The sequence below is a fragment of the Stomoxys calcitrans genome, chromosome 2 (assembly GCF_963082655.1).
Source record: "Stomoxys calcitrans chromosome 2, idStoCalc2.1, whole genome shotgun sequence".
Lineage (NCBI taxonomy): Eukaryota > Metazoa > Arthropoda > Insecta > Diptera > Muscidae > Stomoxys > Stomoxys calcitrans.
Window position 1 is genome coordinate 100,154,074 of NC_081553.1, and position 27,657 is coordinate 100,181,730.

The 27,657-nt window shown below is 41.4% G+C and overlaps 1 protein-coding gene across 1 annotated transcript; it reads right to left on the bottom strand.

Moving 5' to 3' along the window:
- Positions 1-3,102: 3,102 nt before the first annotated feature.
- LOC106093381 (cadherin-23) lies at positions 3,103-25,233 on the bottom strand. The gene is made up of 12 exons (XM_013260437.2): positions 24,966-25,233; positions 18,654-19,504; positions 18,000-18,583; positions 17,127-17,937; positions 12,560-13,623; positions 12,310-12,491; positions 8,551-8,963; positions 8,354-8,486; positions 4,093-4,999; positions 3,636-4,030; positions 3,433-3,574; positions 3,103-3,361 (listed from the first exon to the last, which is right to left on the bottom strand). The coding sequence occupies exons 1-12, from the start codon at positions 25,231-25,233 to the stop codon at positions 3,163-3,165; spliced, it is 5,949 nt and encodes a 1,982-aa protein (XP_013115891.2). The 3' UTR covers positions 3,103-3,162.
- Between the last annotated feature and the right edge of the window lie 2,424 nt (positions 25,234-27,657).

Genomic DNA, 27,657 nt, shown 5'->3' on the forward strand with positions numbered 1-27,657 from the left:
GCAGTGGAACACCTCAAGGAGGTGTACAGGAGACAGTACACCTACTACTACTTTGGAATATTGCCATTAACAAAATATTATTGTCTCTGGAAGAAAAAAGTCTAAAAGTTGAGGCGTATGCTGATGACATGGCAATTGCGGTTAGGCAAAAGTTTCCCAGCACTCTAAGAGATATACTTTAGACGACTACCGCAAAGTGGGCTACCGAAAGTGGTCTGGGTATAAATCCGTGCAAGATCGAAGTAGTTATTTTCAGCAGGAGATACAAGTTGCCTACCTGGAATTGGAACCTGCCTCCTTGGGAGGAGAGAATGTTCCATTTACAGAAAGCGCAAAATACCAGGATGTTTGGATGGACAGGAAACTGAACTTCCAATCCAACATTTTGGAAAGGGTAAGAAAGGCAACTCTTGCCCTATACACCTCCAAGAGAGCCATTGGCAAAATTTGGGGGGTTTAGACCGTCATGCATTGGGTATATACTGCAGTTGTCAGACCTATAATGCTATATGGTGTTGTGGTCTGGTGGACGGCGCTTCAAAAGTCCACCTTCTGCTCAATACTTAACCGGATCCAAAGGATGGCTTGTTTGTGCATCACAACCGCACTTAGCTACAATGCTACATCTAATGCCTCTGAACGTTGTGGCTAGACAAATTGCTGCGACCACTGCCGTGAGGTAAAGGGAGCTTTCTCAATTTTGAGAACCTGTCTGATTTGGCGTATGTGAACTTTCGCAAGTTATTACGCTTTTTTTAAGCGATCTGGATGGTTCAACGGTAGGAAATAGAAGACATCTTTCTTCCTCTGTTCCTGTGGTATCACAATGGACGATAACGTCTAAGTGAGTCTGATGGCAGATTGCCACTTAAACCTTACCTAACCTATCAGGTTATAGGACGATTTGGGCCGTACTAGGCACAGTTGTTGGATGTCATAAAAGAACACTACATGTAAAATTTAAGCCAAATCGGACAAAAATTGCTGTTTATATGGGAGCTATAACTAAATTTGAACCGATATGACCCATTTGCAATCCCCAACGACCTACATCAATATTAAGTATCTGTGCGAAATTTCAAGTGGCTAGCTTTACGCGTTCGACAGACGGACGGACACGGCTAGATCGAGTCAGCCCAACGAGGCGATCAAGAATATTTTGAATATTTTTAACAAATTTACCCGTTGGCAACTCAACTGAAAATCAAGCTATTAACATCGGTCTCTCCACTGAAAGGAGAACGATTTTTGTCCGGACACTGAGCAGAGAGTGTCGACCTAAAGGTCGATCTAAAGCAGCATGCCCAAAATGACAATGTGACTGTATGTGTGAAATACTCTCTTTAAGTATTTTTAATTCTCTCTATATGTAAAAAATAATTTTTTGGACTAAATGATTAGTGTTTTGCAAAAAGAAAACTTAAATACTTTTTATGCCTTCCAAACATTTAATCGATAAAAATAACTGTTTTTAAAATAAAAACAAAACAAGTAAGAGCGTGCTAAGTTCGGCCTGGCCGAATCTTATATACCCTCCACCATGGTCGCATCTGTCGAGTTCTTTGCGCAGTATCTGTTTTCAGGCAAACAAAGTATTGGGTTGCCTAAAATGTAATTGCGGATTTTTTTAAAAGAAAGTAAATGCATTTTTAATAAAACTGAGAATGAACTTTAATCAAATATATAATTGCCATTTTGTTCGATAACCTTTTGCCATCTTCCTGGCAAATTTAGTATTCCACGCTCATAGAACTTCTGGCCTTTATCTGCAAAAAACTGAACCAAGTGCGATTTTATAGCCTCATCATTGCCAAAAGTTTTACCATTTAAGGAGTTCTGCAAAGATAGAAATAAATGGTAGTCTGATGGTGCAAGGTCAGGGCTATATGGTGGATGCATCAAAAGTTCCCAGCCAAGCTCCCTCAGTTTTTGGCGAGTGACCAAAGATGTGTGCGGTCTAGCTTTTTCCTGGTGGAATATGACACCTTTACGATTGACCAATTCTGGTCGCTTCTCCTTGATGGCTGTATTCAATTTGTCCAATTGTTGACAGTAAACATCCGAATTAATCGTTTGGTTCCTTGGAAGCAGCTCAAAATATACCACACCCTTCCAATCCCACCAAACAGACAGCATAACCTTCTTTTGGTGGATATCAGCCTTTGAAGTGGTTTGAGCTGGTTCACCATGCTTGGACCATGATCGTTTTCGACTAACGTTGTTGTAAACAATCCATTTTTCATCTCCAGTTATGATTCGTTTAAAAAATGGATCGAATTCATTGCGTTTAAGGTGCATATCACAAGCGTTGATTCGGTTTGTTAAATGAATTTCTTTCAATACATGTGGTACCCATATTAAAATTGACGCCAAACAAACAAATGTAAACAAAATTTCGCGCACTTTTTTTCTAAAGCAAGCTAAAAGTAACAGCTGATAACTGACAGAAGAAAGAATGCAATTACACAAGCCGTTGAAAAAATTTGTCAACGCCGACTATATTACTACTATATTACCGACAATTACTTTTTGGGCAACCCAATAATAAAGATAAGTTAAAACTATACCTCCCCGTCTTTCTCTTTCTGTTTCACAATCAATAAATTTCTGTGACGAATCCTCGGCCCCGGCGAGCTTACCCAAATGCTAAGGGGAACCTTTCGTTACAATAGTGCTTACAAATCCCTGCAAAGTCTTGTGTTTAAGGACACTTTTATCTGCAAAATTCAGAAAAAATCTGGACACCATAGGGGATTACATTGTACATCATCTCGTTAAAATCTTTGATCCCATCCTACTCTGCGTTGTTCGTTGGAGAGTTTTCCGAGAAAATCGTTTTAGAATTTTAAATAATTTGGGGGCTGGAATCTTCCTAGAGACCTCGGATTTATTTTCCATAGAGATGGGGAATTTTATCAAGGATTTGTTCTGAGTCCTTTCACCTGTATATTTTCTTAACTCTGCCTTATAGATTTTTCAGTGCCCTAGTGGTTTTCACCTTATTGAAGAGCCTTCTGCTGGCCTAAGTAAGTTAATAACTCCCCTCCTTTCTACATTCTTAGTTTTTTCTTTTATTTACAATAATGCTTGTATATCGCTTAACTTAAAATAATAAATAACTTAAAACTACAGTGTAAATACAATTCCTGGACTGATGAGCTTTTACAATTCGGTAGTTTCTAATTTCCTTGCTAAGAGTTGAGCATTATTTGTTAATTTATCGATTTGATTGTAGACATTAAAATGACGATTTAAATCATTGGTGTGGTTGAAGAGTTTAGCAGTGCCCTTTAAAGTTTCCTGGATATTGGGAGTGCCGATAGCAAGAAAGTTATCATCCAATGAATCGTGGCCACTTTGACTGAAGTTGAAGGAAGAAAATGAAGAATTTAAGTAAAAAAGAATAAAAATGAGAAACCGAGCGTAACTCACCTTAAATTTTCATCGGTTTTGAACCATTCATTTTCATAGCCCTTTAACCAAATGGGATTTGAACCCTGAACACTATGTTTATTTGTATTAGGCACACGCGAGGCGGGCTCATGGGGATTTTGCAAAGATAACGAAGAGTTACCTAGAAAAATAAAATAAGATTTTTAATCCCACCCTTTTGGGCTCATAATCAATAGCCTTACGAAATATATTGACTTTGGCCGCCCTCAACTGCCTTTTGTAGCCATTGCGCTGAGAGGCACATAACGCCAAGGTTACCACCAGTAATGTGGCCAAAAACAGATTAGTGAATATTAGCCATATGTACATGGCATTTGCCTGTTGCCCTGCTTGCAATAACTGCGCCTCAGCCGGTTGGGTATCCAAGACATTGAGCTCCTTAAACAAATCATCTAAATGTTCTATATGGGAGTCTATCAAATTCAAAACATCAGCCACTTCATAGATTGAGTTGTCCTCCTTGCCCACAAGATGCATATACAGATCCGTTTTGGTTTTGTCCACCGAACCATCTTTGTTCTCATGCACCTTGATCTCATCGATATTGACTATGGTATCTGTGATGTTGCTTAGATTCCTAGAAAGAAAGAGAGAAATAAAAAAACATTCCTTTTCTATTCCTTGAATTCGCAAACCTACTCTCTAAACATTTGTATCCTGTCCCTCAACTCATTGGGCTGCAGTCTAAACACAAAGCGTACTTTTTGATCTTCCCTCAGGAGGTAGATAAAAACATGGGCCACATCCTTCATGCCCAGCGTATCGTTGGCCAAGACCATAAAATCAAAATAGCCTTTCATGCCTTTCTGAGGATCAAAATTCAATTGTATTTCCCCCGTCTCCTGGTCCACCAGAAAGGGAGAGGTGCGTATATTTTCCAAACCCTCAGACAGTGTCTGTCTTATATCGCCCACTTGGTAATAGAAAATTTGGGCATTGGGACCCTCATCCAAATCCTCGGCCTCTACACGCATAAAGCGAGTGCCAAAATCGGCATTTGTTGTTATGCCACCGGTAAAAATTTTCGAACGAAATTTTGGAGGATTGTCATTGATATCCAAGACACGAACCATAACCCTTACAATGGTGCTGTCGCTCATGAGTAGCTCTTCACTGCTTGAGGAGTAATTGCCATAGTTGTCAAAATCGCCATAGGCTATGGAACGTAAATTTCTCGAGTGCTTATAACGATCAAAATTTTTGTTATTTCTCAAAAATCCTCCTTGACGACGATTGAAAGGTCTTATAGGTTCTTGATCAATTTCGATTTCCCATTGTTTACTAGTGGCCATTTGATATTCGCCGCCGGCCATATTACAATTTTCCGAGGCCCTCACATAGAGATGGTAGAAGGCTTTTAACTCGCGGTCCAATTCTTTTTGAGTGGTCAGTATGTGGGTCTCAGCATCCAAATGGAAATTGTCCTCCTCGTTGCCTTTGACTATGAAATAACAAACCTGACTTGGAGGATCATCTAAATCATCCACTTCGTCCTTGTCTATGGTATCGGGAAGCTTGACTCGTTCAGATCCGGGGTCAGAATGTTCTAAAATGGAAAATAAAAAAAAGTTAAATAAAAAACTATGCTAAATCATACATGGCCAAATTTGTATGTCAGATTCGTACACTTCCATAAAAATAATAAAAGTTTAATATCCATATTGTCCCGATCGGTTGACATGACTTGGGGATTTTTGTGGTTTGGGATAGTATCCCAAATTCTTAACTAATTTTTGATATCAGATACGTAACCCGATCACAAATTTCTTTAATTTAAGACCCATTTTGCCTTGCTCGGCTCATACGTCCGTTTAGTGGGGTTTTGGGGTAAGACGTCCCCCCCTTGCTAGCTGACCTTAGTTTTGAATATCAAACTATTGCAACTGGCACAGTGTCCGGTTACAACTTTTATAATAGAGCTCCGTTACTTTTTTAAACAGCCGGGAACTCCGTCCTCTTTCGGTCTGCAATAGGTCAAAGAGGCTTGGCCATGGTCTCTACCCTTTTAGTTAGCTGCACAAATGGCACGTATGCAAGACCAGCGAGTAGTCGAGCCACTTCTGCCGTGCTCGCCGTATTTTTCATTTCTCGGAATATATTCGTGTTCGGGAACCTAAGCTAAACTTCGGCCATAGGCTGTAACTCGCAATAGCACAAACCTTCTCTTGAAAGACCGTATACTCGTCGGGCAGTCTCAGCGCAGCGACTTACTGATATCGAGTGCATCGGAGTAGACGCCATCAGTGAAGACCTATATCATATAGTCTTCAAACTTTGCATTTGGCTGCCAGGTTTCTCTATCGAGGAAGCGAATCCCGGAGAACTTATCGAGAATCAATCCCCCTGACAGGTAGCCCTTCAGCATGCTGATTTTCATCAGCATGAGCCTGACTTTGGAGGTACAGTTCATAATATAGACCTCAGTAGATGGCACATTTATCATCGCTTTCAAACCTGCATTCGAGGTGAACCTCAACGCTTCCGTGATTCCAAAGTTGTTGGACACGGTTGAGCAACTTTTGTGTCACTGAGAAGAAGACTCAAGATAATGGGCACATCTTTTTGCGCCTGAATACCCTCCAGGCACTTAGTCCTCTCGTTATTCTGGAGCTCCTTGAGGTCTGAATTGGCCGACTAGACGATGAGAGCTTTTCCCTGGTCCGCCTGTTTCCCTACTTTTTGTCTAACGAGTTGTCATTTCCCTTCACTTTCTGCTTTTCTTCGCCCTAAGGACCTAAGGTTTCCGAGTATAGTGGCTAGCAATTGCGGTTAACCGTTGAGTGGAGCGGACGTTTTGTTATTTCACTCCGCAAGAATTTTCCTGTAGCATGTAACAGGTCATTATTTTTGGAGGAAAAATTTAAGTCACTCAAAGATAGCTGCGATAGAGGCATCCATTAGGCGGTTGATGATCTGCGTCTGTTTCCAGTGGAGCGGCAGATCTAGAGACCGGGAGAAGGCTTAGAATGGACTCCAAAGACCCAACAGCTGTGGTGGTGGTATCAGGCCGTAGCATGTTGTCTGCTATTGGAAACTCGACTGATGGAGCGGCTGCTCCAGGCTCCACTAGCCGACAGGCGCCTGGTCAGCAGGGGCTTTTGACGAAGACACCTGGTTCGAGTCTTAAGGACAAGGCCGAACCTATTCTTTCTTCGCATGCCTATTATTTGCCTAGGCCATCGGCCTTCCCCGGCAAATCAACACACTCTTTAAGAGGTTGGAAGAATAGAAGACGCTTCGCTCTCAGGTTTATTGAGAAGCTTGGTGTAAATGATCCTAAGACTCTCTCTAACAGGGAGAGAGACTCCCTAAGTTGGGCTCGGGAATTCGCTGCACGGGCTACCCAAAGACTATACGTCTAGATTAGGAAACTGCACCGCATCCCATGCCTAAAAGAACTAGGGCGAACAATAGTAAAATGGGTCCAAGAACCTTTGCTAATGTCGCTAGGGTCAGTTTGGTTCATACCTTAATTCGCTGGTTGAAGCCGCTTCTGTAGGGAAGAAAAGCCTCATTGTAGCAAGTGATGCTAATGCACATCACTAGATATGGGACAGTTGTGATGTCAACGAAAGGGGTGAGCTGCTTATTAAATATATATTAAAAGTTGCTATCTGGCGATTTGTAATAAAGGGAATAAACCGACCTTTATTACCAGTAACAGGCAGGAGGTACTAAACCATGGCCGAGTAACTACTATGGATTCCGGCTTTAATGCTGGAATGATTCCATCCGGCCTGGCCGCTTTAAATGGCTCTTGAAAATGTTACCGATAAGATATTCCGTTGGGGGGTGTGAATTGGAGCTGCTCCTGTATCCTTTTTTATATTTGATCATCGACATCTTCTTCGCTGCTTTCAGACTAAGTTTTTGGGATTCTAAAATACCACTTTGGGATCCTAAGAGACCACTTTGCACTTTAGATGCCTCTCTGGTGGCTTTCAATTCCACAGAGTATTGCCCAGGAACTCATCTTCGATCTCTCTCTCTCTCGAGCCTGCTCTGGGCTTCACGATATTTTTCCTAGCTCTCTCTTTTTCTTATTATAAAGCCATATTAATGCCACGGTGGAGCAGAGGTACCAAATCCGCCTACGACACAGATCGACTGGGTTCAAAGGGGAGCTTACCCCAACATTTTGTGGTATTCAGCCTAGAGCTAGAGAAATATCGATGTCACTATCGATACGTTAGTTTTTGGCTAAATATCGATTTATACTTTTCCTAACATACTGTCGGCAGAGTATCACTATTTACAAAACTGAACAAAAAATTATCGATGCGATTCCGAATGTATTCCAATCATTCATTTTTCAATCGTCCTTCTTGTTGTGTTCAAGTATCATTCGAATCGGCCCATAATCGGATGTAGCTTAGTTGTTAAATCTCGTTTGTAAGCCTATAGAGAGCGCAATTTTCATGCGACTGGTGGTTGCATTGAAATTGTTTCTGTACAAACAGTTCTCTTGATTTTTACTTCTCATTTTCGTTTTTAATATGGGTGATTGCATATTAACGACAGTATCGATACTATCGATATTTATTATTAGAAATATCAAATGTTGCGAATATCGATAGTTTGCCAGCTCTTATTCAGCCATGTAATATGGGTGATTGCATATTAACGACAGTATCGATACTATCGATATTTATTATTAGAAATATCAAATGTTGCGAATATCGATAGTTTGCCAGCTCTTATTCAGCCATGTAAAAGTTCTATACGAAGAGGTGCCGCTAAGGGCCACGCCGTTCGTACTCGTCTACAAAAAGAAGGTTTCTTAACATTGAGCTAATGTTTTTACCGAATAGTATTCAGAGAGAAGATAAGTGTCCTATGAACCTTAATGGAAAGCTCGTGGGCAAATTTGCAAAAAATTGAATTTTTATTTCCAACCTACCCGTAAAATTCACCGCAATTTCATCCACAATAAATTGAGGTTCATATTCATTAACATTCCTTATATATATGGTCAAATCCAAATCTGCACTCAGTGAGGTGGGCAATCCTTGATCATAGGCCTCTATTCTTATCTAGAATTAGATAAAAAAAATTAAAAACCTCAAAAAGAATAGTCTCTTCTCTTTTGCTACTTACCTCATGTATCTTTTGTTTATCTCGATCCAAAGGTTCCTTCAGAAATAAATGACCTGTATCTGCATCCAAATCGAAAAGTCGATAACTACCTAAAGGATCAGGTTTTAGGCGATAACGAACTAAAGCATTCATGCCAATATCTTCATCGGTAGCCATCACCTGTAGTATCAACGAGCCAACGGTTGCATTTTCTGGTACACGCACTGTTGTATTATGTAGAGGTTGAACAAACACTGGTGCATGATCATTGAAATCCGATATACAAATGTCCAGTAGTTTGGTCACAATGTTGGGTGGTGCACCCAAGTCACGGGTGCTTATGGTTAAGGTGTGATTGCCATAACGATTTCGAAGAGATTTTCGGGCATAAATGTGGGCGTTCCATGAATCAATTTGACGCAATTCAAACAGTTCTAAAAATGTCAAAGAGACATGAAAAGAGAAGAAGCGAGAGGTTTTTAAATTGGATGTTGAGGAGGCAAGAATCGGAAAAATTAGCGCTGTAAGCCAATATTCAAATAAAGGATTTACAAGTATTATAAGTCACAAAGTATAATACTGAATAGTTGTAGTTGTTCTTGTTGTAGCAACATTTGGATGTGGAGGTGACGATCCTCGTCAAGCTCCTATAGGTGAGCAAGATAGCCATTGGTTATTTAAATATACCAGGTAATGGCCTTGCCATATTGAACATCATAGGATCTCAGTTTTAACACAAGAGCCGGCCTCTTACTGACACTCTCCACCCGATGCGGCTGATTATCCGAGACAAAAATTAGCGTTACTCCGTCTGGAGGATTCCACCATCCGAAACCGGTAGCCCGGTTCTCGTGATAACGATGAACACCACACAGATTGGAGCTCAAAGATCCAGCCCATGCGGTACTCATGGTTATCCGTGTCGGGTGAATAATTGTTGTTGTTGTAGCAGTGTGTTGTGTTCCATAATGTGGGGTGCATGCAAAGGGATCTGGGTCTGAGCCAGTGCGTCTGGCTGGGTATTTAAAACGTCACCGTTTTAAATACCCAGGAACTCTGCGACTTATGTGAGGTGCATGCAAAGGGATCTAGGTCTGAGAAAAGTGCGTCTGGCTGGGTATTTAAAATGGTGACGTGTGATCCCAGATCACAATCGGGACACACATACTATGCGTTGGCATCAATCCATGTAAGAATTGAGGCGGCTGCATATGCCAGAGCGTAATTGAGCCAGAACTACTCTGGTTTGCTGGGAGAGGTCAATTTTTTCATTGCATCTGAAGGGAGGCGGTCGTTATCCAAGTACGAAATTTACCCGATAGCTATTCATCGTATCTGCTACCGTGTCTGCATGAATATTGTTTAGACCCGCTTGATATGACGCTTGATCTAGAGGTTCTCTTTTGTGGCGTTGAACCTCACGCTCTAGATCATGTAGATCCACCTTAAGGCTTCTGGGCGTTGGTCCCTGCGATAACAGCTCAAAAGGTATTGATAAGACAGCATGTACAATAGTTATGTCTTCGCACTGTTAGAATCTTTGTCTCCTGATGAAGGTGGTCCACCTGAGAACTGAAATTATTCCACTTCGTGTCACATAGCTGACGAGACCACACTGGCGCTGCATAACTTACCACAGACCGCTTTGTACGTGGTCAACAAGATATCTTTGTCAGCAGTCCAAGTGCTGCCGGCAATTGATTTGAGGACCTTGTTTCTACTTTTGACCTCATCGCAAATTATTGTGGCATGTGGGGAGAATGTGTTAGAGCTGTCAAATTTTGTCAAAGTATTTTTAGGACTTGATGATCGGAATCGTTTCTCCATCGATTATCACTTCAGCTCATTATTCACCTCACGCGCATTTTTAGTGAACAATGTGGCTGAAGATTTGGTGACAGATATCTTTAAATCTCTTGAAGCGAAATAAGCCTCAAGTTCGTTGAGGTAGACGTTTAACCTATCGCAGATGTCATCAATGGGTTGGGGGCCTGATGCCATGATCGTACAATCGTCCGCATATGATAGCTCTTTATGCCGTCTGGAGGGGATGGAATGGAGGATAGGTAGATGTTAAACATTGCCGGAGATATCACCCGCCTTGGGGAACTCCCTGTTACACTCGATTTCTTATCCCTAAATTCCACAACTGACTGGCGACCACACAGATAATTCGCGACCCAGCGTTTCAGGCCTGGCTGGAGAGACGTGTTGGCAATGTCCTAAAATAGTTTGGCATAGCTGACCATGTCGAATGCCTTCGATAGGTCCAGTTCCACGAGGACCATCCTTTCACATGGCCTGGGCTGATTGAAGCCACGGCAAATGTGTGCGGTGATCCCATGCAAAGCAGTTGTTGGGCTACGCAGTCTTCGAAATCTGATGTTCGGCGAATGGAAATTCTTCAACGAGGTTCGGGAGGAGTAGTCCTTCAAGCGTCCTGGCTGCTAGTAAGAGAAGGGAGATCGGTTTGTACGACTCCCCCTTACTTGGGTCCCATCTTCCAGACATCGGGTACTATAGAGTGTTCGAAGACAGGTTGAGGACAGTTGTAATGTACTCAACTCTAGGTAAATTCAGATTTTTTATCATCAATGTAGAGATTCCGTCGGGGCCTTCTACCGCTTATGTTGGTTGAGTACCCTGTTTATTTCCAGATTCATCTCGTTTATTCTGGGTAAGTGGGGTCCATGTTACGAAACCCATCACGCTTGTTTGCGAGTACCATTGGCTGCGCCTGGAAATTGGGCTGCACTTGGGGCATTCGACCTGCTGGTATAAAGCGAGCGGCTGCTGCGTTCATGATGTCTCGCAATTTCCTCTCTGCAACTAGCACATTTGAGGGTAGTGTCAGTTCACTGAAGCGGCGATTGGTGTACTCTGTGAAGTCGGACCAATCGTCCTTCATTTGATTGATAAACGTCCGAGTGGTCGGTCGGTGGGGAGAATTATAGGGAGGTGATCACTCCCTGGCAATATTGGGGCTGGGTGCTGCTATTACGTATATTGCCGCACGGGAGAGGTCGGACGGGTCTCATAGTTCGACGACGAGGACGCCGAAGGCGACGACGCTTGTGACTCACTGCTGTCTATGTTCGCGCAACACCTTGCAACTATACTCCCGTAGAAACGTAAGGCCAAAGCAAGATCGGAAATGCACCCACTCCCTGCACCGGTTACACCTACGAAAAGCTGCAAAACCGTTAGAAGGGTCATTCTATTGATCCTTGATTTCAACTTTTGTGAAATGTCCCTAACATACAATGCGTTACATTGATCGAGTCTAGAAACCTACACGGAAACCTATTTACGAGTGGCCTGCGAGAAGTTGAAGAAAGCGGAGAAAGTCTAAAGAGAGATAAAGATTTTAGACCTCGCGAAAATATGTCTTGTGAGCCACTATTCTTATAAATAATGTGCAAGCATTTTTGGTTAAGTTTTTATCCCACAAAACGACAAACAAGCGTAACAAGTGGTCTACGAAGAGTAGTGCATCAGCTAGATGAGCTATAGAGGAAATAGAAAAGCATTTCATTGCCCTACATTTTCCTGGTTATTCCAATATGTTGTTGTAGCAGTGTGTTGTACACTGAGGCGGCAGCTCTTGCCGATGAAGGACTTCATCAGGTCAATCTGGTGCGTAGATCCGGTTGCCATATGATAAATGCCAATATGTCGCGGGTTTATTCCAACCTAACCTGTGCTAATGTAAACTGAATTGGCCCTACATTTTTTTGGTTAAATTTATGGATGGACATTTGAACAAGACCGTCTTCTCACCTTCTGGGTTTCCCTTTGTTATCTTGAATTCCAAACGTCCATTTGGTGTTTGTGGGTCATCAGCATCCTTACCCTTGATTGTGGCAATCTTTTCGTTGAGCTCATGGTACTCTGTGATTAATACACAAGTTGAGGGCACAAAAACTTCGGGAACATTATCATTCTCATCCAAAATTGTAATACTGAAAAGGAAGTTTTAAAATCATTTTATCATGACATTTACAATCTTTGCCTTCACTTCATTACTTACAAAACTTGTTTAAAGGCATTGCGACTCTCTCCCGCTAAGAAACCAAATTGATAATTATCCCATGCTTCGATAACCAGCATATAAAAATCCTTAGTTTCACGATCGAGTTTATCTATCACCGTCAACACTCCGGTGTCTGCATCTATGGAAAATTTGCCCTGAGAACTTATGCGATCCATGAGAAAAGTGATTTTTCCAAAATCTCCCGAATCAGCGTCGGAGGCTTGTATGGTACCTATGCGTGTGCCAACCACAGCCGACTCACTGATTGTATAATTCTTAGAACCTCCAATGAAATAGGGATTATTATCGTTCTCATCCAGAACAGATACAAAAACATCCACCAATGATGAACGTGGAGGCACACCTGAATCAGTGGCTCTAACGGAGAAATTTAACCATTGATACTGCTCATGATCGATTTTATTGGCCACCACAATTTCACCCGTATGCGAATCCATGTGAATCATTTGCCTGATCAAAGGATTACCCTCCACACTATAGGTGATGGTGCGATTCTTGTCAATGTCATAGGCAATCACATTGGCTATCAAAACACCATTCATACTGTTCTCGGTTATGGATCTCTTGTAAAAGGGCTGCTTGAATTTGGGATTATTATCATTTTCGTCGGCAACGAGTATGGTAAGAAAGCCCTCCACAATTTGTTTTCCTTTGGCTGCTGCCAAATCTTCTACGACTATTGCCAGCTTGATGTGTTCCACTCGTTCACGATCAATCAGCTTGATAAGTTGTAAAGTTCCATCTATGGGATCCAGATCAAAGATCGATATATAATCATATTCACTTTGTTTAACTACAGTTCCTTCTTCATTACGTGCCTCCGAATTGAAGGGGTTGATTTTGTACCGTATTATGGGATTTTCATCAGAATCATTAGCTACAATTCGATAAATTTGTGTACCCACAGGGGTATTTTCAACTATTTGCAATGTGGGTAAATCGGGCAGTAGAGGTAACTTGTTGTTGACATCCTTTATGGTGAGGTTGACAGTAGCGGTATTCATAAGCTGAGTATTGCCAATACCCCCGTCAATGGCAAGCTGAAAATGCACGAACAAAATATTAGAGCATCAGAAGTATGAATCGCATTACAACTCGTTAAAGAGTTTCAATTGGGATCGACAATTGGCGGGTACTGGAGACATGCATTGCAAGTAACCACCAGTAGATTGAGCTCTCTTTTCTGCTCAGAGATATCATGCCAGTAATAAGGGCGAAGGCAAAAGAACGCAAATGGAATGTGAAGAAGCTAGAACCATCTCTGGTCCTAGCAGAGATCGAAGGATATATACAGGAATCCCAATCCAGCACAAACGCCTTAATAGCAGCGAATCGCCTCACGTCCATAATCGTTAAAGGGTGTGACAGGGCAATGCCGAGGGTTAAGGGACTGAGGTCAAACATAGCTGCAGTACTCTGGGGGAATGACTTAATCGATGAGCACAGACCTGAATACATCCGGAGAAAAGTACACCAGAGCTAAACGCATAGGCGCAGCAGAAGCAGAGCATACCCAATATAAGGATGCGAAAAAGGCACTCAGGCAATATCAAAAGAAATTAGATAAATAAGAAGAACTAAGAGTAGACCTCATCCAAAAATCTTGGAATGAGAAGCGCAAATATTGAGATGGATGCTGAAAAACAATGCGGAATATTACTACCACCCTATTTGCTGAACCCGATCTAAGAGTAAATGACAAAAACGTTGAAATGGGCACACACACTCCCTCATTCACACTCGAAGATTTCCAAGTCGCTGCAAGTGGCATTCAAGGTGGAAAGGCGCCCGGCCCAACGGAGTCGTAGTAGAATTTACAAAAAAAAAATCGCCAAAAGACGACCAGAAATGCTTTTGAACATCTATAACAGATGCCTGTCAGAGGGAATATTCCCAGATGGATGGAAACTCCCCTTTGGGTTTCGAGAAGCAAGGGGAAGGTGATTCATGCTCGCCATCGTCTTACAGGCCACTATGTATGCTGGACACAGCGGGCAAAATGTGGGAGCGTTTAATAAAGTTTAGACTCGCGAATACAATAGCCAAAGGACTGGGACCTTCGTAACAGCACCAGGGAAGCCGACAATAGTGGCACTAATGGACGAAGTTGAGTTTGTGGAAGCAGGCCAACGGTTGAACCATCGTGCAAACCACTCACCCTAGTGGCAAAGCTGCGTGTCAAGAACGCCTTTAACAGAAGAAAGACATTAAAGTTCCGGAGTATCAGATGATAATCATGAAGAGCTATCTGAGAGAGGTATAAAGTAACGTCGGGTTCTGCCCAAGGTCCCATACTTGCGCCTGACCTCTGGAACATCAGCAACGACTGAATATTGAAAATGGAGATGCCAGTAAATTGCAAATTTGCCCATTACCATGTACCAGAGTGTCAGATGATGATCATAAAGAGCTCTCTGAGATCTTGAAAAGGTATAAAGTAACGTCGGGTTCTGTCCAAGGTCCCATACTTGCGCCTGACCTCTGGAACATCAGCAACGACGGAATACTGAAACTGGAGGTGCCAGTAAATTGCAAATTTTGCCCATGAACAAGTGCCAGAGTATCAGATGATGATCATGAAGAGCTTTCTGAAAAATGTATAAAGTAACGTCGGGTTGTGCCCAAGGTCCCAAACTTGGGCCCGACCTCTGGAACGTCAACCACGACGGAATACTGAAAATGGAGATGCCAGTAAATTGAAAATTTGTTCATGAACAAGTGCCGGAGTTTCAGATGATGATCATGAAAAGCTATCTGAGAGAGGTAAAAGGAGCTTCGGGTTCTGCTCAAGGTCCTCGTACGGAGGGCGGCCGCTCTAAGAGCTACATGATCTTCGGAGCAGTGTTTGAATTGGTAGTTCTCATCATTGCCGGAGTACCGATAGACCTACAAATCCTAGAGCGAATAAAAATATATGAGGCTAAACTGAACTCCCAACAGGAGTTCATATTTAACATGGCACTCTAGACTTCGGAGCTGGTTGTGTAAGGGGTAGAAGTTCTGATGGTTTGAAAGTTTTCCACACGGTGTCGCTGCTATTTCTTGCGAATAGCAGAATGTATACCGTTTTGTGTGGATGTTTCGGTGGCATTCCTATTTTGGCTCAGTCTTGTGCGGAATCATTTGGGTTATGCTACCTGATTTCAGATGGTTCTGAATGAGGTTTTGCTGCGGGATGGTGCCCGCAGTCCGGTAAAGTTTGGAGTTCAACTGGAAGTAGTTGGACTAAGTGGTCGGACCAGAGTCCTTAATCTGGTACCACGGGAGTCAGGAGTCCCTGGAACTTTGGCTCCAGCCTGACTATGGTGAGGCTCCAGTTGGGCAACGTGGTGGTCAAAAAACAAATTTCCTTGTCGCGACATCAAGGAGAGGGTGCATGAATGCAGGAACACCGAGACGAATGGCGTAAGTTTCACAAGGTGATTCATCTCAAAGTAATGCGAGAGCGGTGCTGAGGTGGTTTACATATCTCGAGATCGAAGTTGAGTTTTTAACTGGTAAAGACCGAGCCTGGCATATTGAGTAAATTCGAGAGATAGGTTATTCACCGATAATGCTATGGACCGATTGAAATCCAACTTGGTATAGGTTTGGAGTTTAGAGAAAAATTTTAGCCAAATCGAGGAGGAAAAGCTGGTGGATGTTCAGAGCACGCTGTCACCGCTTGCGCTACAGCCAGGCAGGATTAGACTAGGAGATCGAAGAAATAAGAGCGGTAAACCAGCGATGCCCAGCCCTTTACGGTAGCGTCAATGGCAAGTCGCACGTATTCTTATGCTCTTTGCTTCAGTCGTAAACATAACAATGAAGGCGTGCAGCAGCGAGGATAATTTCCGGCTAGCCGAGACAAGTTTTGTCGATGAGATGCTCAAGTTAAAGAAAAATGACCTTATTGCGTTATCAATGATAGCAACTGCTATATGGAGAGGGCACCTGGACGCAGGAACACTGAGACGATGTAATGTGAGAGCGGAGCCGTTGGTTAACATGTCTCGAGAGAAAAGGTGGCTTTTAGCAGAGACCTAGCCCGTCATACGGTCTTCCGGGTAAAATTGCGCTCTATATAGGCCCAAGGAGTAAATTCGAGGGATCGGTTAATATGGGAGCTATATCATGTTATGGACCGAATTAAATCAAACTTGGTACAGAAATGGAGGTTATAAGAAAGCCATCGTGAAAAATTTTAGACAAATGGGATAAGAACTGCATCCTTTTCAAACTCTTGGAATATAATCGGAGGATTGGTTTATATGGAAGCTATATCTAAACAAGGACCAATTTAACCCATTTATAATCCCAACTGAACTACATCAATAGAACGTATTTGTGAAAAATTTCAAGCGGCTAGCTTTATTCGTACCACCTTAGCATGCTTTCTGCAGATGGACGGACAGACAGCTGGGCATGGATATGGTTAGGTTATTATTTTTACTTGGCTAGCTTTACCCGTTCCTGCCTTATCATGCTTTCGGCAGACGGACGGACAAATTGGCGGGCATGGACATAGCTAGGCTATTATTTTTCCGTTATCTTTCAAACTTACCACCGTCAAAGTATACAGCATAGTCTTGTTGTCCGTCAAATCTGGATCTAAATTGGCACCATGAGCCACCGATATCACTCCCGTCTCAGAGTTGATGACAAATTTATCTTTAGCACCAGATTGAATGCGATAAACAATGACATTATTGGGTGCAGAACCATCACGATCAATCGCCATCACTTGCAGAACCGAGCTGCCACCTGGCATATCTTCGGGGATACTTTTGGAGTAGAAATTTTTCAAAAATATCGGAGGGTTATCATTAATGTCCTGAACATATATGAGCACGGGAACCACCGTGGACAACATGGGTATGCCAGAATCTCGAGCACGCACCATGAGATCTAAAACACGAATGCCTTTGTCCGAGCTTACTATGGTCTCGGCTGAGGATTGACGATTTTTTAGCTCCACCAACTGTTCATAGTCAAAGGCATTGATGGGCCTCAATTCGCCCATTTCAGGATCAATGGAGAAATTTGAGCGATACATGCCCTCCACAATTTCATAGGTTATTTGACTATTTTCGGTGCCAATCAAATCGATATCGCGCGCCTCCAATTGCAAAGGATGTTCAAAAGTAATTTTATTCTCAAGCAGTGTGGCCTCATATTGGCGCTGCAAAAAGATGGGGGCATTGTCATTGAGATCTTCAATGTTGATTATCAATTGGGCCGTATTGCGATTGCCTTGGCCCAAATTGTCTATGGCCTCCACAGTTAAATAATGGCGGGAGATGATTTCACGATCGAAGGCAGAGCCTCCAGACTGTTTAATGGTCACCAGGCCAGTAATGGGATTCAAATGTAATCTAAAAATAAAAAAAAAATTGCATAAGTCTATGGTTTAGGTTTTATTAGGGATTCTACTTACAAATGAGCTATGCCACCTCTTAGATTGCGAAATCGTATGCCCATTGTACCAAAATCCCCTGAATCCACATCCGTAGCCTCTAGTTTGGTCACCAAGGAGCCCACTTCACTGTTCTCCGCCAATGACACATTGTAGATGCTTTGAGAAAATTCTGGAAAATTATCATTTTGATCCCTTATGAAAATTTGTATGTGGGCCGAGGAATAACGGCTGGGCTCATCCACTTCTCGGGCGAAGAGGGTAAAATTTATTTCCTTCATTTGTTCATAATCCAATGATATGGGATTTTTCACTCTTATCATAAAGCTGGCTTCATTCACCGCTATATCCGGGACTATCTCGAAAAGATCATTGGTTGGATCCAAAAATAGACGAAATGTACCATTATTGCCCACATCATGATCGTAGACAAAATGTCGTACATCACCATCGATAAAATTCAATGGTGTATTGGCCTGAGCATTTTCATTCACCTCACAACGATAGATGTCTTCACCAAAAGTGGGTATTTCATCATTAACATCCGATACTATAATGGTGACTTCAGTTTTCACTTGAGCAGCCAGAGGAGTTATGGGGGATGTCTGAAATTATAGGTAAGCTTATTTTAGAACCACCCTTAACCCCTTTCGCCTTAACGAAGTTTTCCCCTACCTTTGATATTTCCTTAGCTGTCACCTTTAGAATATATGCTCCATTCACCTGATTACTGGGATCTTCCCGATCCAATTCCCGTATTGTATATATCCAGCCAGTATTTCGTTCAATGGCAAACAACTCATTTGATTCCAATTCATAAGCTATGGGATTGTTAATGCCACGATCTCCATCCACACAAAGTACTCGCATCACCCTTGTACCCACAGCAGCATCTTCAGGTATTCTAGCCACCGGCTGTACCTTAACAAATTCCGGTGGCTGATCTTCAATATCTTTGACTTTTATCAATATTGCTGCTGTGCCTGTATTAACAGGACCCTGATTGGCTCTATCCACTGCCAAAACTCTGAGTTGATAAAGAGCCTTTGTCTCATAGTCCAATTGGCCCCTTAGACTTAATATACCCTTCCCTTGATGTGTGGTAATGGAGAAGACATCATTATCACCTTCCAATTCTTGTAAATAATACACCACTTGGCCATAGGCTCCCTCATCGGCATCCACAGCCTCCAATGCTGTTATAACACTGGGCTCACTATTTTCCGGTATTTCTATAGCACTTTGGTAGGGTAAAAATATGGGTGCATTATCATTGATATCCTCCACTAGAAGCAGAAAACTTTGGGTGACATAATTGTAATCGTTGTAATGGTTATCGGTTAGCGTTAAAACTATCGAGTATTCATCCTGAGTTTCTCTATCCAATTCTTTGGCCAGGTACACATTGGCTTCATTCGAGCTCTTGTTTTCGATTCGTATCACTTCACTATCGGCCGAAGGTCTTTTGCCAAAAGTCAAGGGATCATTGTCGGGATCGTAGCCCTTCAGAGTGTATATCAGGGTGCCTGGAAAATTAAAAGTAATTATCATAAATTTCCATTTCGAAAAAACAATTTCCAATCGAGTCATTCCGATTGTAACACCTCGAAATATTGAAAGTTTAAGTCTATCTAGGCATGTCCATCCTTCCGTCTGTCAAAATCACGATAGCGGTCGAACGAATAAAAATATCCGGTTGATATTTTGCACAGATACTTCTGATGTAGGTCGTTGGGGATTGCAATCTTAATCTGATATTCGGTATGGAATATTTTATAATATGGCTTATAAAATATTCCATACCGAATTTCGGGCGATCTATGTATATGGGGGCTATATCTAAATCTGAACCAATTTTTACCAAAACTCACAACATTTGTTCTTAAAAATGTGATATGTGAAAAATTTCGGGAGGATTGGGTAAAAAATACCATCTCCACTTAATAACAAAAACAACGACAGACGAACAATTAAACAGAAAGGATATGCGAAAGAGGAACAGGGCTTAGCTAAATCGGCAGGAATTTCTGAATCGAACTATACATTTTATCACAGCCACAGAAGTGGGGCAGAGAACATTGTTTTTGTACGACAGACGGACAATTAGCACAGAAAGGATATGCGGAAAGAGGGGCAGTGCTAAGCCGAATCGGCAGGAATTTCTGAAACGAACTATACATTTTATCACAGCCACAGAAGTGGGTCAGAGAACAATGTTTTTGTAATTAATTCCATATAAATTTGTACTTAGTTAACCAAATTCATGCAAGGACCTAAAATACTCAACTAGATTCCTTAGAAAGCCCTACACCCAACTTTGGACGTCGTGGGTTATCATTAACCGATCGCCATTATATTTCGCATATTGCTTATTGGGATCAAAAGGAAACAATTATGGAGGAATGCCTTTCTCTATTTGCAAACAAGCTCCTTTATAGCATGGGTTGGTCAACTCTATATATGCTATCACTTGCCGCACCTATTCTGCATAAGTGGGCTCGTAGTTCTCCTTCTTACTTGTTTTCAGTAATAGCCTCGTCTTTTTAGGATCCGAATCTCCCCATAAGATAAGCGCCATCTAACGATCGTTTCACTGTTCTAAAGTGCTACCAGCGCTTTCGTCGCCCACGCCCTTAACTCGGACTGCGTCGCCCTAAGTTTACTGGCCTTCACGGCCAAATCGTCTGCTGTTTCATTCTGTCTGTCGTCATGGTCGTTATAGCCCTGATGTTGAGATAATATTATCGATACTATTTGAAACAATTTCAGACTGAATAAAAACAAATTTATTAAGTCAGTTGGAAGTCATTGTCTAAAATTTTAGCCCAGTCGGATGAAAATTACACGCTATATAGGAGCAATGTATCTTATAAGGTACATTCAGTGCCGGGTCGCTTATTTTTATTTTTGCAATCTAATGAGTTTTTCCGATAGAATCAATAAAAACAAATTCCGATAAGTTCGGCCGGGTCGAACCTTGGATTGCCCCCACCTCGGGTATATATGTAAACCACCTTTCGTCATAATCTGGTGAAAAATTGCATATTTTATGCCCCCATAGCAGCTATATCGAAATATGGTCCGATTTGGACCAAATTCGGCACGGACATTGAGTGGTCTAAAAAGCACAAGTCATTGTTAAATTTTGAAGAACAAAATATTGGTCTTTTTGGTAGCTATATCCTAATATGGACCGATCTGAACGTAGACATCAAAGCCAAACATAAGTCACTGTGTCAAATTTCAGCGAAATCGGATTATAAATGCGAATTTAAAGGGGCCAAGATTTTAAATCGTGAGATCGGTCTGGTCTATATGGCAGCAATATCCAAATCTAGACCCGATCTGGGCCAAATTGCAGAAAGATGTCGAAGAGCCTAACACAACTCACTGTCCCAAATTTCGGCGAAATCGGACAATAAATGCGCCTTTTATGGGCCCAAAACCTTAAATCGAGAGATCGGTCTATATGGCTATATTCAAATCTGAACCGATCTGGGGTCTTTATGGATCCAAGATCTTAAATCGAGAGATCGGCGTATACGGCAGCTATATCCAAATCTGGACCGATCGGGGGCAAATTAAAAAGGGATGTCGAGTGGCCTAATAGAACTCACTGTCCTAAACTTCAGTAAAATCGGATAATAATTGTGGCCTTTATGGGTCTAAGACCCTAAATCGGCGGATCGGTCTATATGGGGGCTATATCAAGATATAGCCCATCGTCGAACTTAACCTGCTTATGGACAAAAAAAGAATTTGTGCAAAGTTTCAATATCTCAGTTCAATATCTCTATTTTTAAAAACGGTAGCGTGATTTCAACAGACAAACGGACTGACGGACGGGCCTAGCCATCCCGTCTTAGATTTTTACGACGATCAATAATATTTATAATTTATAGGGTCGGAAGTTGATATTTCGATGTGTTGCAAACGGAATGACGAAATGTCGCCAGCACTAGAAGGGGAAAACCAACGCTGAAAAATTTTTTCTGATGTTCACGCCAGGATTCGAACCTAGGCATTCAGCGTCATAGGCGGACATGCTAACCTCTGCGCTACGGTGGCCTTTAGAAGGCGCAATTACTACCCGATTTGGCTGAAATTTTACAAGTAAAGTTTTGCTTTAGCTTCCAACAGCCGCGCAAAATACAGTCCAAATAAGTTTATAACCTGATATAACTTTCATACAAACTGTTCGCCCGATTTTACTTCTTGAGTTTTTGGGGATCCCAATTATTTGGTTCAAACGTGGTATTTTTTATGACTTCTAATTGTCATAATATTTAGGAGCGTAACAAGAAGACTAACAGATGTTGGGCACTATATAGACGGGCCGTAGGTTCGAAATGGGGCCTGAATCCGAGTATAGTCCACTGGCTCTACAGAAGCGTGATTAGACCAATACTTACTTATGCCTCAGTAGTTTGGTGGACTGCGATGGAGAAAAGTGCAACGTCAGGATAATAAAACAGGTTCAGAGAACATGTTGTATTGCAAAGCGATGAGGACCATAGGGCACTGGAGACTATTCTAGGTATCCGACCCATAGACATGCAGATTAAGTATGAGACTTAAGGCGATAGGAGAGTTGTATAATCGAGGCGACGATAGGAAACCTGGAAGGTTTGGAAGAGGTTTCGGATCGGAAACCTGAGGCGACACTTGAGGTCGAGTACGAGGCACTGCTGCCTTGGATTGACAGAACTCTAGTATAGCCATCTGGAAGAGCTTGCTACACGGATGGATCAAAGCTAGAGGACAGAGTGGGCCCGAGGGTCTACATTGAGAACCCATGGGCTGAGATCTGAGATCTATTTGCCTGACCATAATACGATCCTACAGGTAAAGATCCGGGCGATCACGGAATGCCAGGACAACCAGCACGGTAAGGTCACGAACAGTTTTGGAGATAAGAAGGAGATTAACGCCTCTTATGAGGATGGTAACATATAGCGGAGTAAAGATGGGCCATAGCGGAGTAAGGGGGAATGAAAAAGCAGACGATTTGACAGTGAAGGCCAGAGGACTGCCGTCAATAAACTTGGTTAACACGGAACCCTTTCGGGTCGACGCAGTCCGAGTTGAGGATGTGGGCTTAGTAGAACGGCGAAAATCCTACGGGGAGATCAGAATCGTGAGAAGACGAGGCTATTACTGAAAGAGAGTAAGAAGGAGGTCAGTATAGCTTCCGGTATCATAATAGGACACATAGGATTGCGAGCTCACTTATGCAAAATCGGTGCGGCAAGTGATGATATGTGTAGGGGATGTGGGGAAGATGATGAGACGTTGGAGCATTTCCTATGGCATTACCAGGCTTTCGCGGCCAACAGACACTGAAACTTAGGTGGGGACACAATACAAGACATGAACTAACTTAGAGGCGTGGAAAACAGCTAAGAGTTATGTAAGTAGCACAGAATTCCTAATTTAGATTTTCTTTTTCGAGGTTACTTTTTATACCTACCACCATAGGATGGGGGTATACTAATCTAGTTATTCTGTTTGTAACACATCGAAACATTGGTCTAGGACCTCATAAAGTATAAATACTCTTGATCGTCTCGCTATTTTGAGTCGAACTAGCCATGTCCGTCCGTCCGTCTGTCGAAATCACGATAGCGGTCGATTGCGTAAAGATAGTGGCTTGAAATTTGGACCTTATACTAAATATTGATGTAGGTCATTGGGGATTGCAAATGGGCCATATCGGTTCAGATTTGGATATAGCTCCCATATAAAACGATCTTCCGATTTGACTTTTTGATGTCCAGAAAGCCGCAATTTTTGTCCGATTTGGCTGAAGTTTTGCATGTAGTGTTCTGTTATGACTTTCAACAACTGTGCTAAGTACCGTCCAAATCGGTATATAACCTGATATAGCTCGGGTTTCGGATTTGGCCGAAAATCTGCATGCGGTGTTCTGTAATGATTTCCAACAACTGTGCCAAGTATGGTCTGATTCGGTTTATCACCTTATATAGCTCCCATATAAACCGATCTTCCGATTTGACTTCTTGAGCCCCTGGAAGCCTCACTTTTCATCCAATATGGCTGAAATTGTGCATTTATTATTCTGCTATGACTTCCAACAACTGTGTTTAATATCGTCTAAATCGGTCAAGAACCTGATGTAGCTCGCATATAAACCGATCTCCCGATTTGACTTCTTGAGCTCCTGAAAGACGCAATTTTTTCCGATTTGCCTGAAATTTTGCATATAGTGCTCTGTTATGATACCCAACAACTGTGTTAAGTACGGTCTAAATCGGTCAAGAACATGATAAAGCTTTCATATAAACCCATCACCCGATTTGACTTCTTGAGCTCTTTTTAGCCGCGATTTTTATTCGATTTAGCATATAGTGTTCTGTTATGACTCTCAACAACTGTGACAAATACTGTCCAAATTGGTCAATTCCCAGATTTAGCTCCCATATTTTAGCAGAATCCAAGGTGGTGGGTTCCCATGTTTCGTACTGGCCGAACTGAGCACCCTTTAACTTGTTAGTATTTAGAGCGCACAACAAGCCGATTCCTGGCTTAGGTGTATGTCCATTATTGCATGGGGCGGATTAATATCTACATTCTCTTTTCAACCTAAGCTTATAGTCATGAAAAGTACGGTCCATCTTTATCTGTGGATGTGTCTTCTGCATATATTCAAAAGTTTTTCAAAAAGTTATTCAAAGAACGTATAAAATACGGTCCATGGTGGAGGGTATATAAGATTCGTTCCGGCCGTTTCGGCTCCAAACATAAATTCGCTTACATTGGCCCACTCTTTTCTGAGATCTAGCATTTTGGAAATTTTGGGTAAGAAGAAGGTTCGAACCACTTTTAAAATTGTAATACCACCAATTTACTAACACGACCATTTTATTGTATATAGCATGGAAGCCTCCATTGCATCGTCTGAATTTCGGCTTCTTGAAATTTATTTTTTTTTAATTCATCCTAATTATTTAAATATATTTAACTTACCAACTTCCGTTTCCGGACTCTCCTTTAGTCGCAAAACAATTTCCGATTGTCCCTCGATAATAAAGCGAGGCGGTCGATTGGCATGAGCATTGTGTACTGACATTAGTTGTATTACTACTATTATTATAAAAGGACTTAAAAAAGGTTTTCCAGGATTATCGCCTGGACATTTTAATCGCACTTTGTGATGTTTCATTTTGGATGGTGTCGCTGAGTCGGGTATATTTAGAGAGGCTCCAAAGGAAGACCTCTTTTTGGTTCGATGCATTTTGGTTGAGGGACGGAGGGAGTTCCATTAGTTTATATCATGATACCATACTGTTAATTCTGTAAGGAACAAAGGAAAAGTAGATAAAATAATTGTAGACTCCAGAAAGGAACAGAACATTTTTGAAATGAAGTTGTGATGAGAAAAAACTAAAAAATTATAATATTGGGTTGCCCAAAAAGTAATTGCGGATTTTTCATATAGTCGGCGTTGACAAATTTTTTCACAGCTTGTGACTTTGTAATTGCATTCTTTCTTCTGTCAGTTATCAGCTGTTACTTTTAGTTTGCTTTGGAAAAAAGGTGTACAAACAGTATATTTGATTAAAGTTCATTCTAAGTTTTATAAAAAATACATTTACTTTCTTTTAAAAAATCCGCAATTACTTTTTGGGCAACCCAATATTTAATGTCTATAGAATTGATTATTGATTGATTGATTAAGGATTGGTTAAGGGAATATAGTGCCCTTGCAATTATATAAGGAAATTACGACTCCTGTTCTGTTAGTATGTAGATGAAAATGCAAAATGCCGTTGTGCCGCAGTGCGACACCTCTTTGGGGAGAAGTTTTTATAAGGCTTCTATGCATGGCATAGTACCTCACAAATGTCGCCGGCATTAGGCGGAGAAAACCACTTATGAACAAATTTTTTCATGTTCTCTCCAGGATTCGAACTCGCGTAGATAATGTCTTAATCACGGTTATCTTTATTTTGACTCACTAAATTCCTCTATCTTCATATTATTAATTTACTTTGTTAATTTCCATTTCACTTGCTCCAATTCTTCAAAGTGTGAACTGAAACAACGCAACATAGAATTGTGACTCTGCAAACGTGTTCCGGTAATTAATCCGATTTCACATGTTTGATGAACTCACGGACAGACAGGCCGGAGATATGACCAATGTATAAATTTCCATTTCCCCATCTGAAAAATGTTAACGACAAGAAAACATAAATTTAAGTCCACACACTCATTAAGCGGCACAAATAAAACCGAAAATCAAGTATTTGGTCTTTAAAGTTTTTTTTCTCTCTCTTTTATTGCGACACATTCGTGTAAAGCGTCAGTGGCTGCTACCAAAGAAATAATTAACCAAAAAGCCTGTGAGCTTAAGAAATAAAAGTGAACCGTTCGTCAGTCCGTCCGTCTCTCTGCCGGTCTGTCTTTGACTTACGTGATTCTAACAAAGGAATGGAGTTTACCCCACCGCTTGAGTCAGTGAGATCAAACAATGGATGGTAAGTGTTATGGTTAATGCACATGCTTAACATACGACAACGAATCTATTCCAAGCTGGTCAAACTAAGATGGACGGATGGTTTGTGAGTGACTTGGACTTGCAAGTGGTTAATTGAAATAAGTACCCCCTAATGTTTGTTTGTATGACAATAAAGAATAGGAAAACCTATAATTTTGCTAGTTGTTGGTATTACATGGAATTTGTTATGCCAACAACTAGTAATAATGGCAAGTTCTGAACTTGACAACTTCAAAACATATTGGATTGGACATTGGTGATAACAAATTATATATCAAGAAAACATATCAAGGAAATAATGTTCACTTGCATTTATCTGACCAAAAATGTCATGCAAATGATAAAAGAGACCAAAATTAAAGCCAAGAAAATGGAAGTAGAACTGTTTGTTGAGTATTGTAATTATATGACCTCTCTATTACAGATGAAGGGATATTAAGTTTTCTGGGAACTTGTTGGCTAGACATCGAACAGGGTTTCAGATATATGAAGATGAGAAGAGTGACAAAGTCAATGAACTACTGGGCATTAAAAGTGAAGTGAAGTGGTGAAGAGTATATCTCCTTAAGCTTTGAAGCCGGTCTATTGAACACATCTTGTAATTCAACTGGTGATACATTATCAGGGCCCGACCACTTCATCGTCCAAAGTATTCTTGACTCAAGCCAAATTTCATATCTTTTGGGGGAATTCGTATCTGAGAGTAGTTCAAATGTTTCCATACTAGATATTGGTCATACATTCTCAAATTTCGGAATGTACCCTACAGTAATAATTCCAGAGATGAGTTGTCAAAATATCTATATCTATATATCTATCCCACCACTAGAGGAAGGGGGAAAACTAATCTAGTCATTCCGTTTGTAACACCTCGAAATATTGATCCAAGACCCCATAAAGTCGAGGAAATCTTTGTACAAAATTTTGGGAAGATTGGTCAATAAATGCGCTTGCAGTGGGTCTAGGAGTGAAAATCGGGCGATATATATTTATGTGAGCTATACCTAAATCTGAACAGATTTCTATAAAATTCAACAGTAAAATTGAGGGTCATAAGAAAATCCTTCCTGCAAAATTTCGAGAGAATCGGTTAACTAATGACCATTTTATGGCTGTATTACCGCAAATCGGACGAACATATATACGAGAGCTATATCC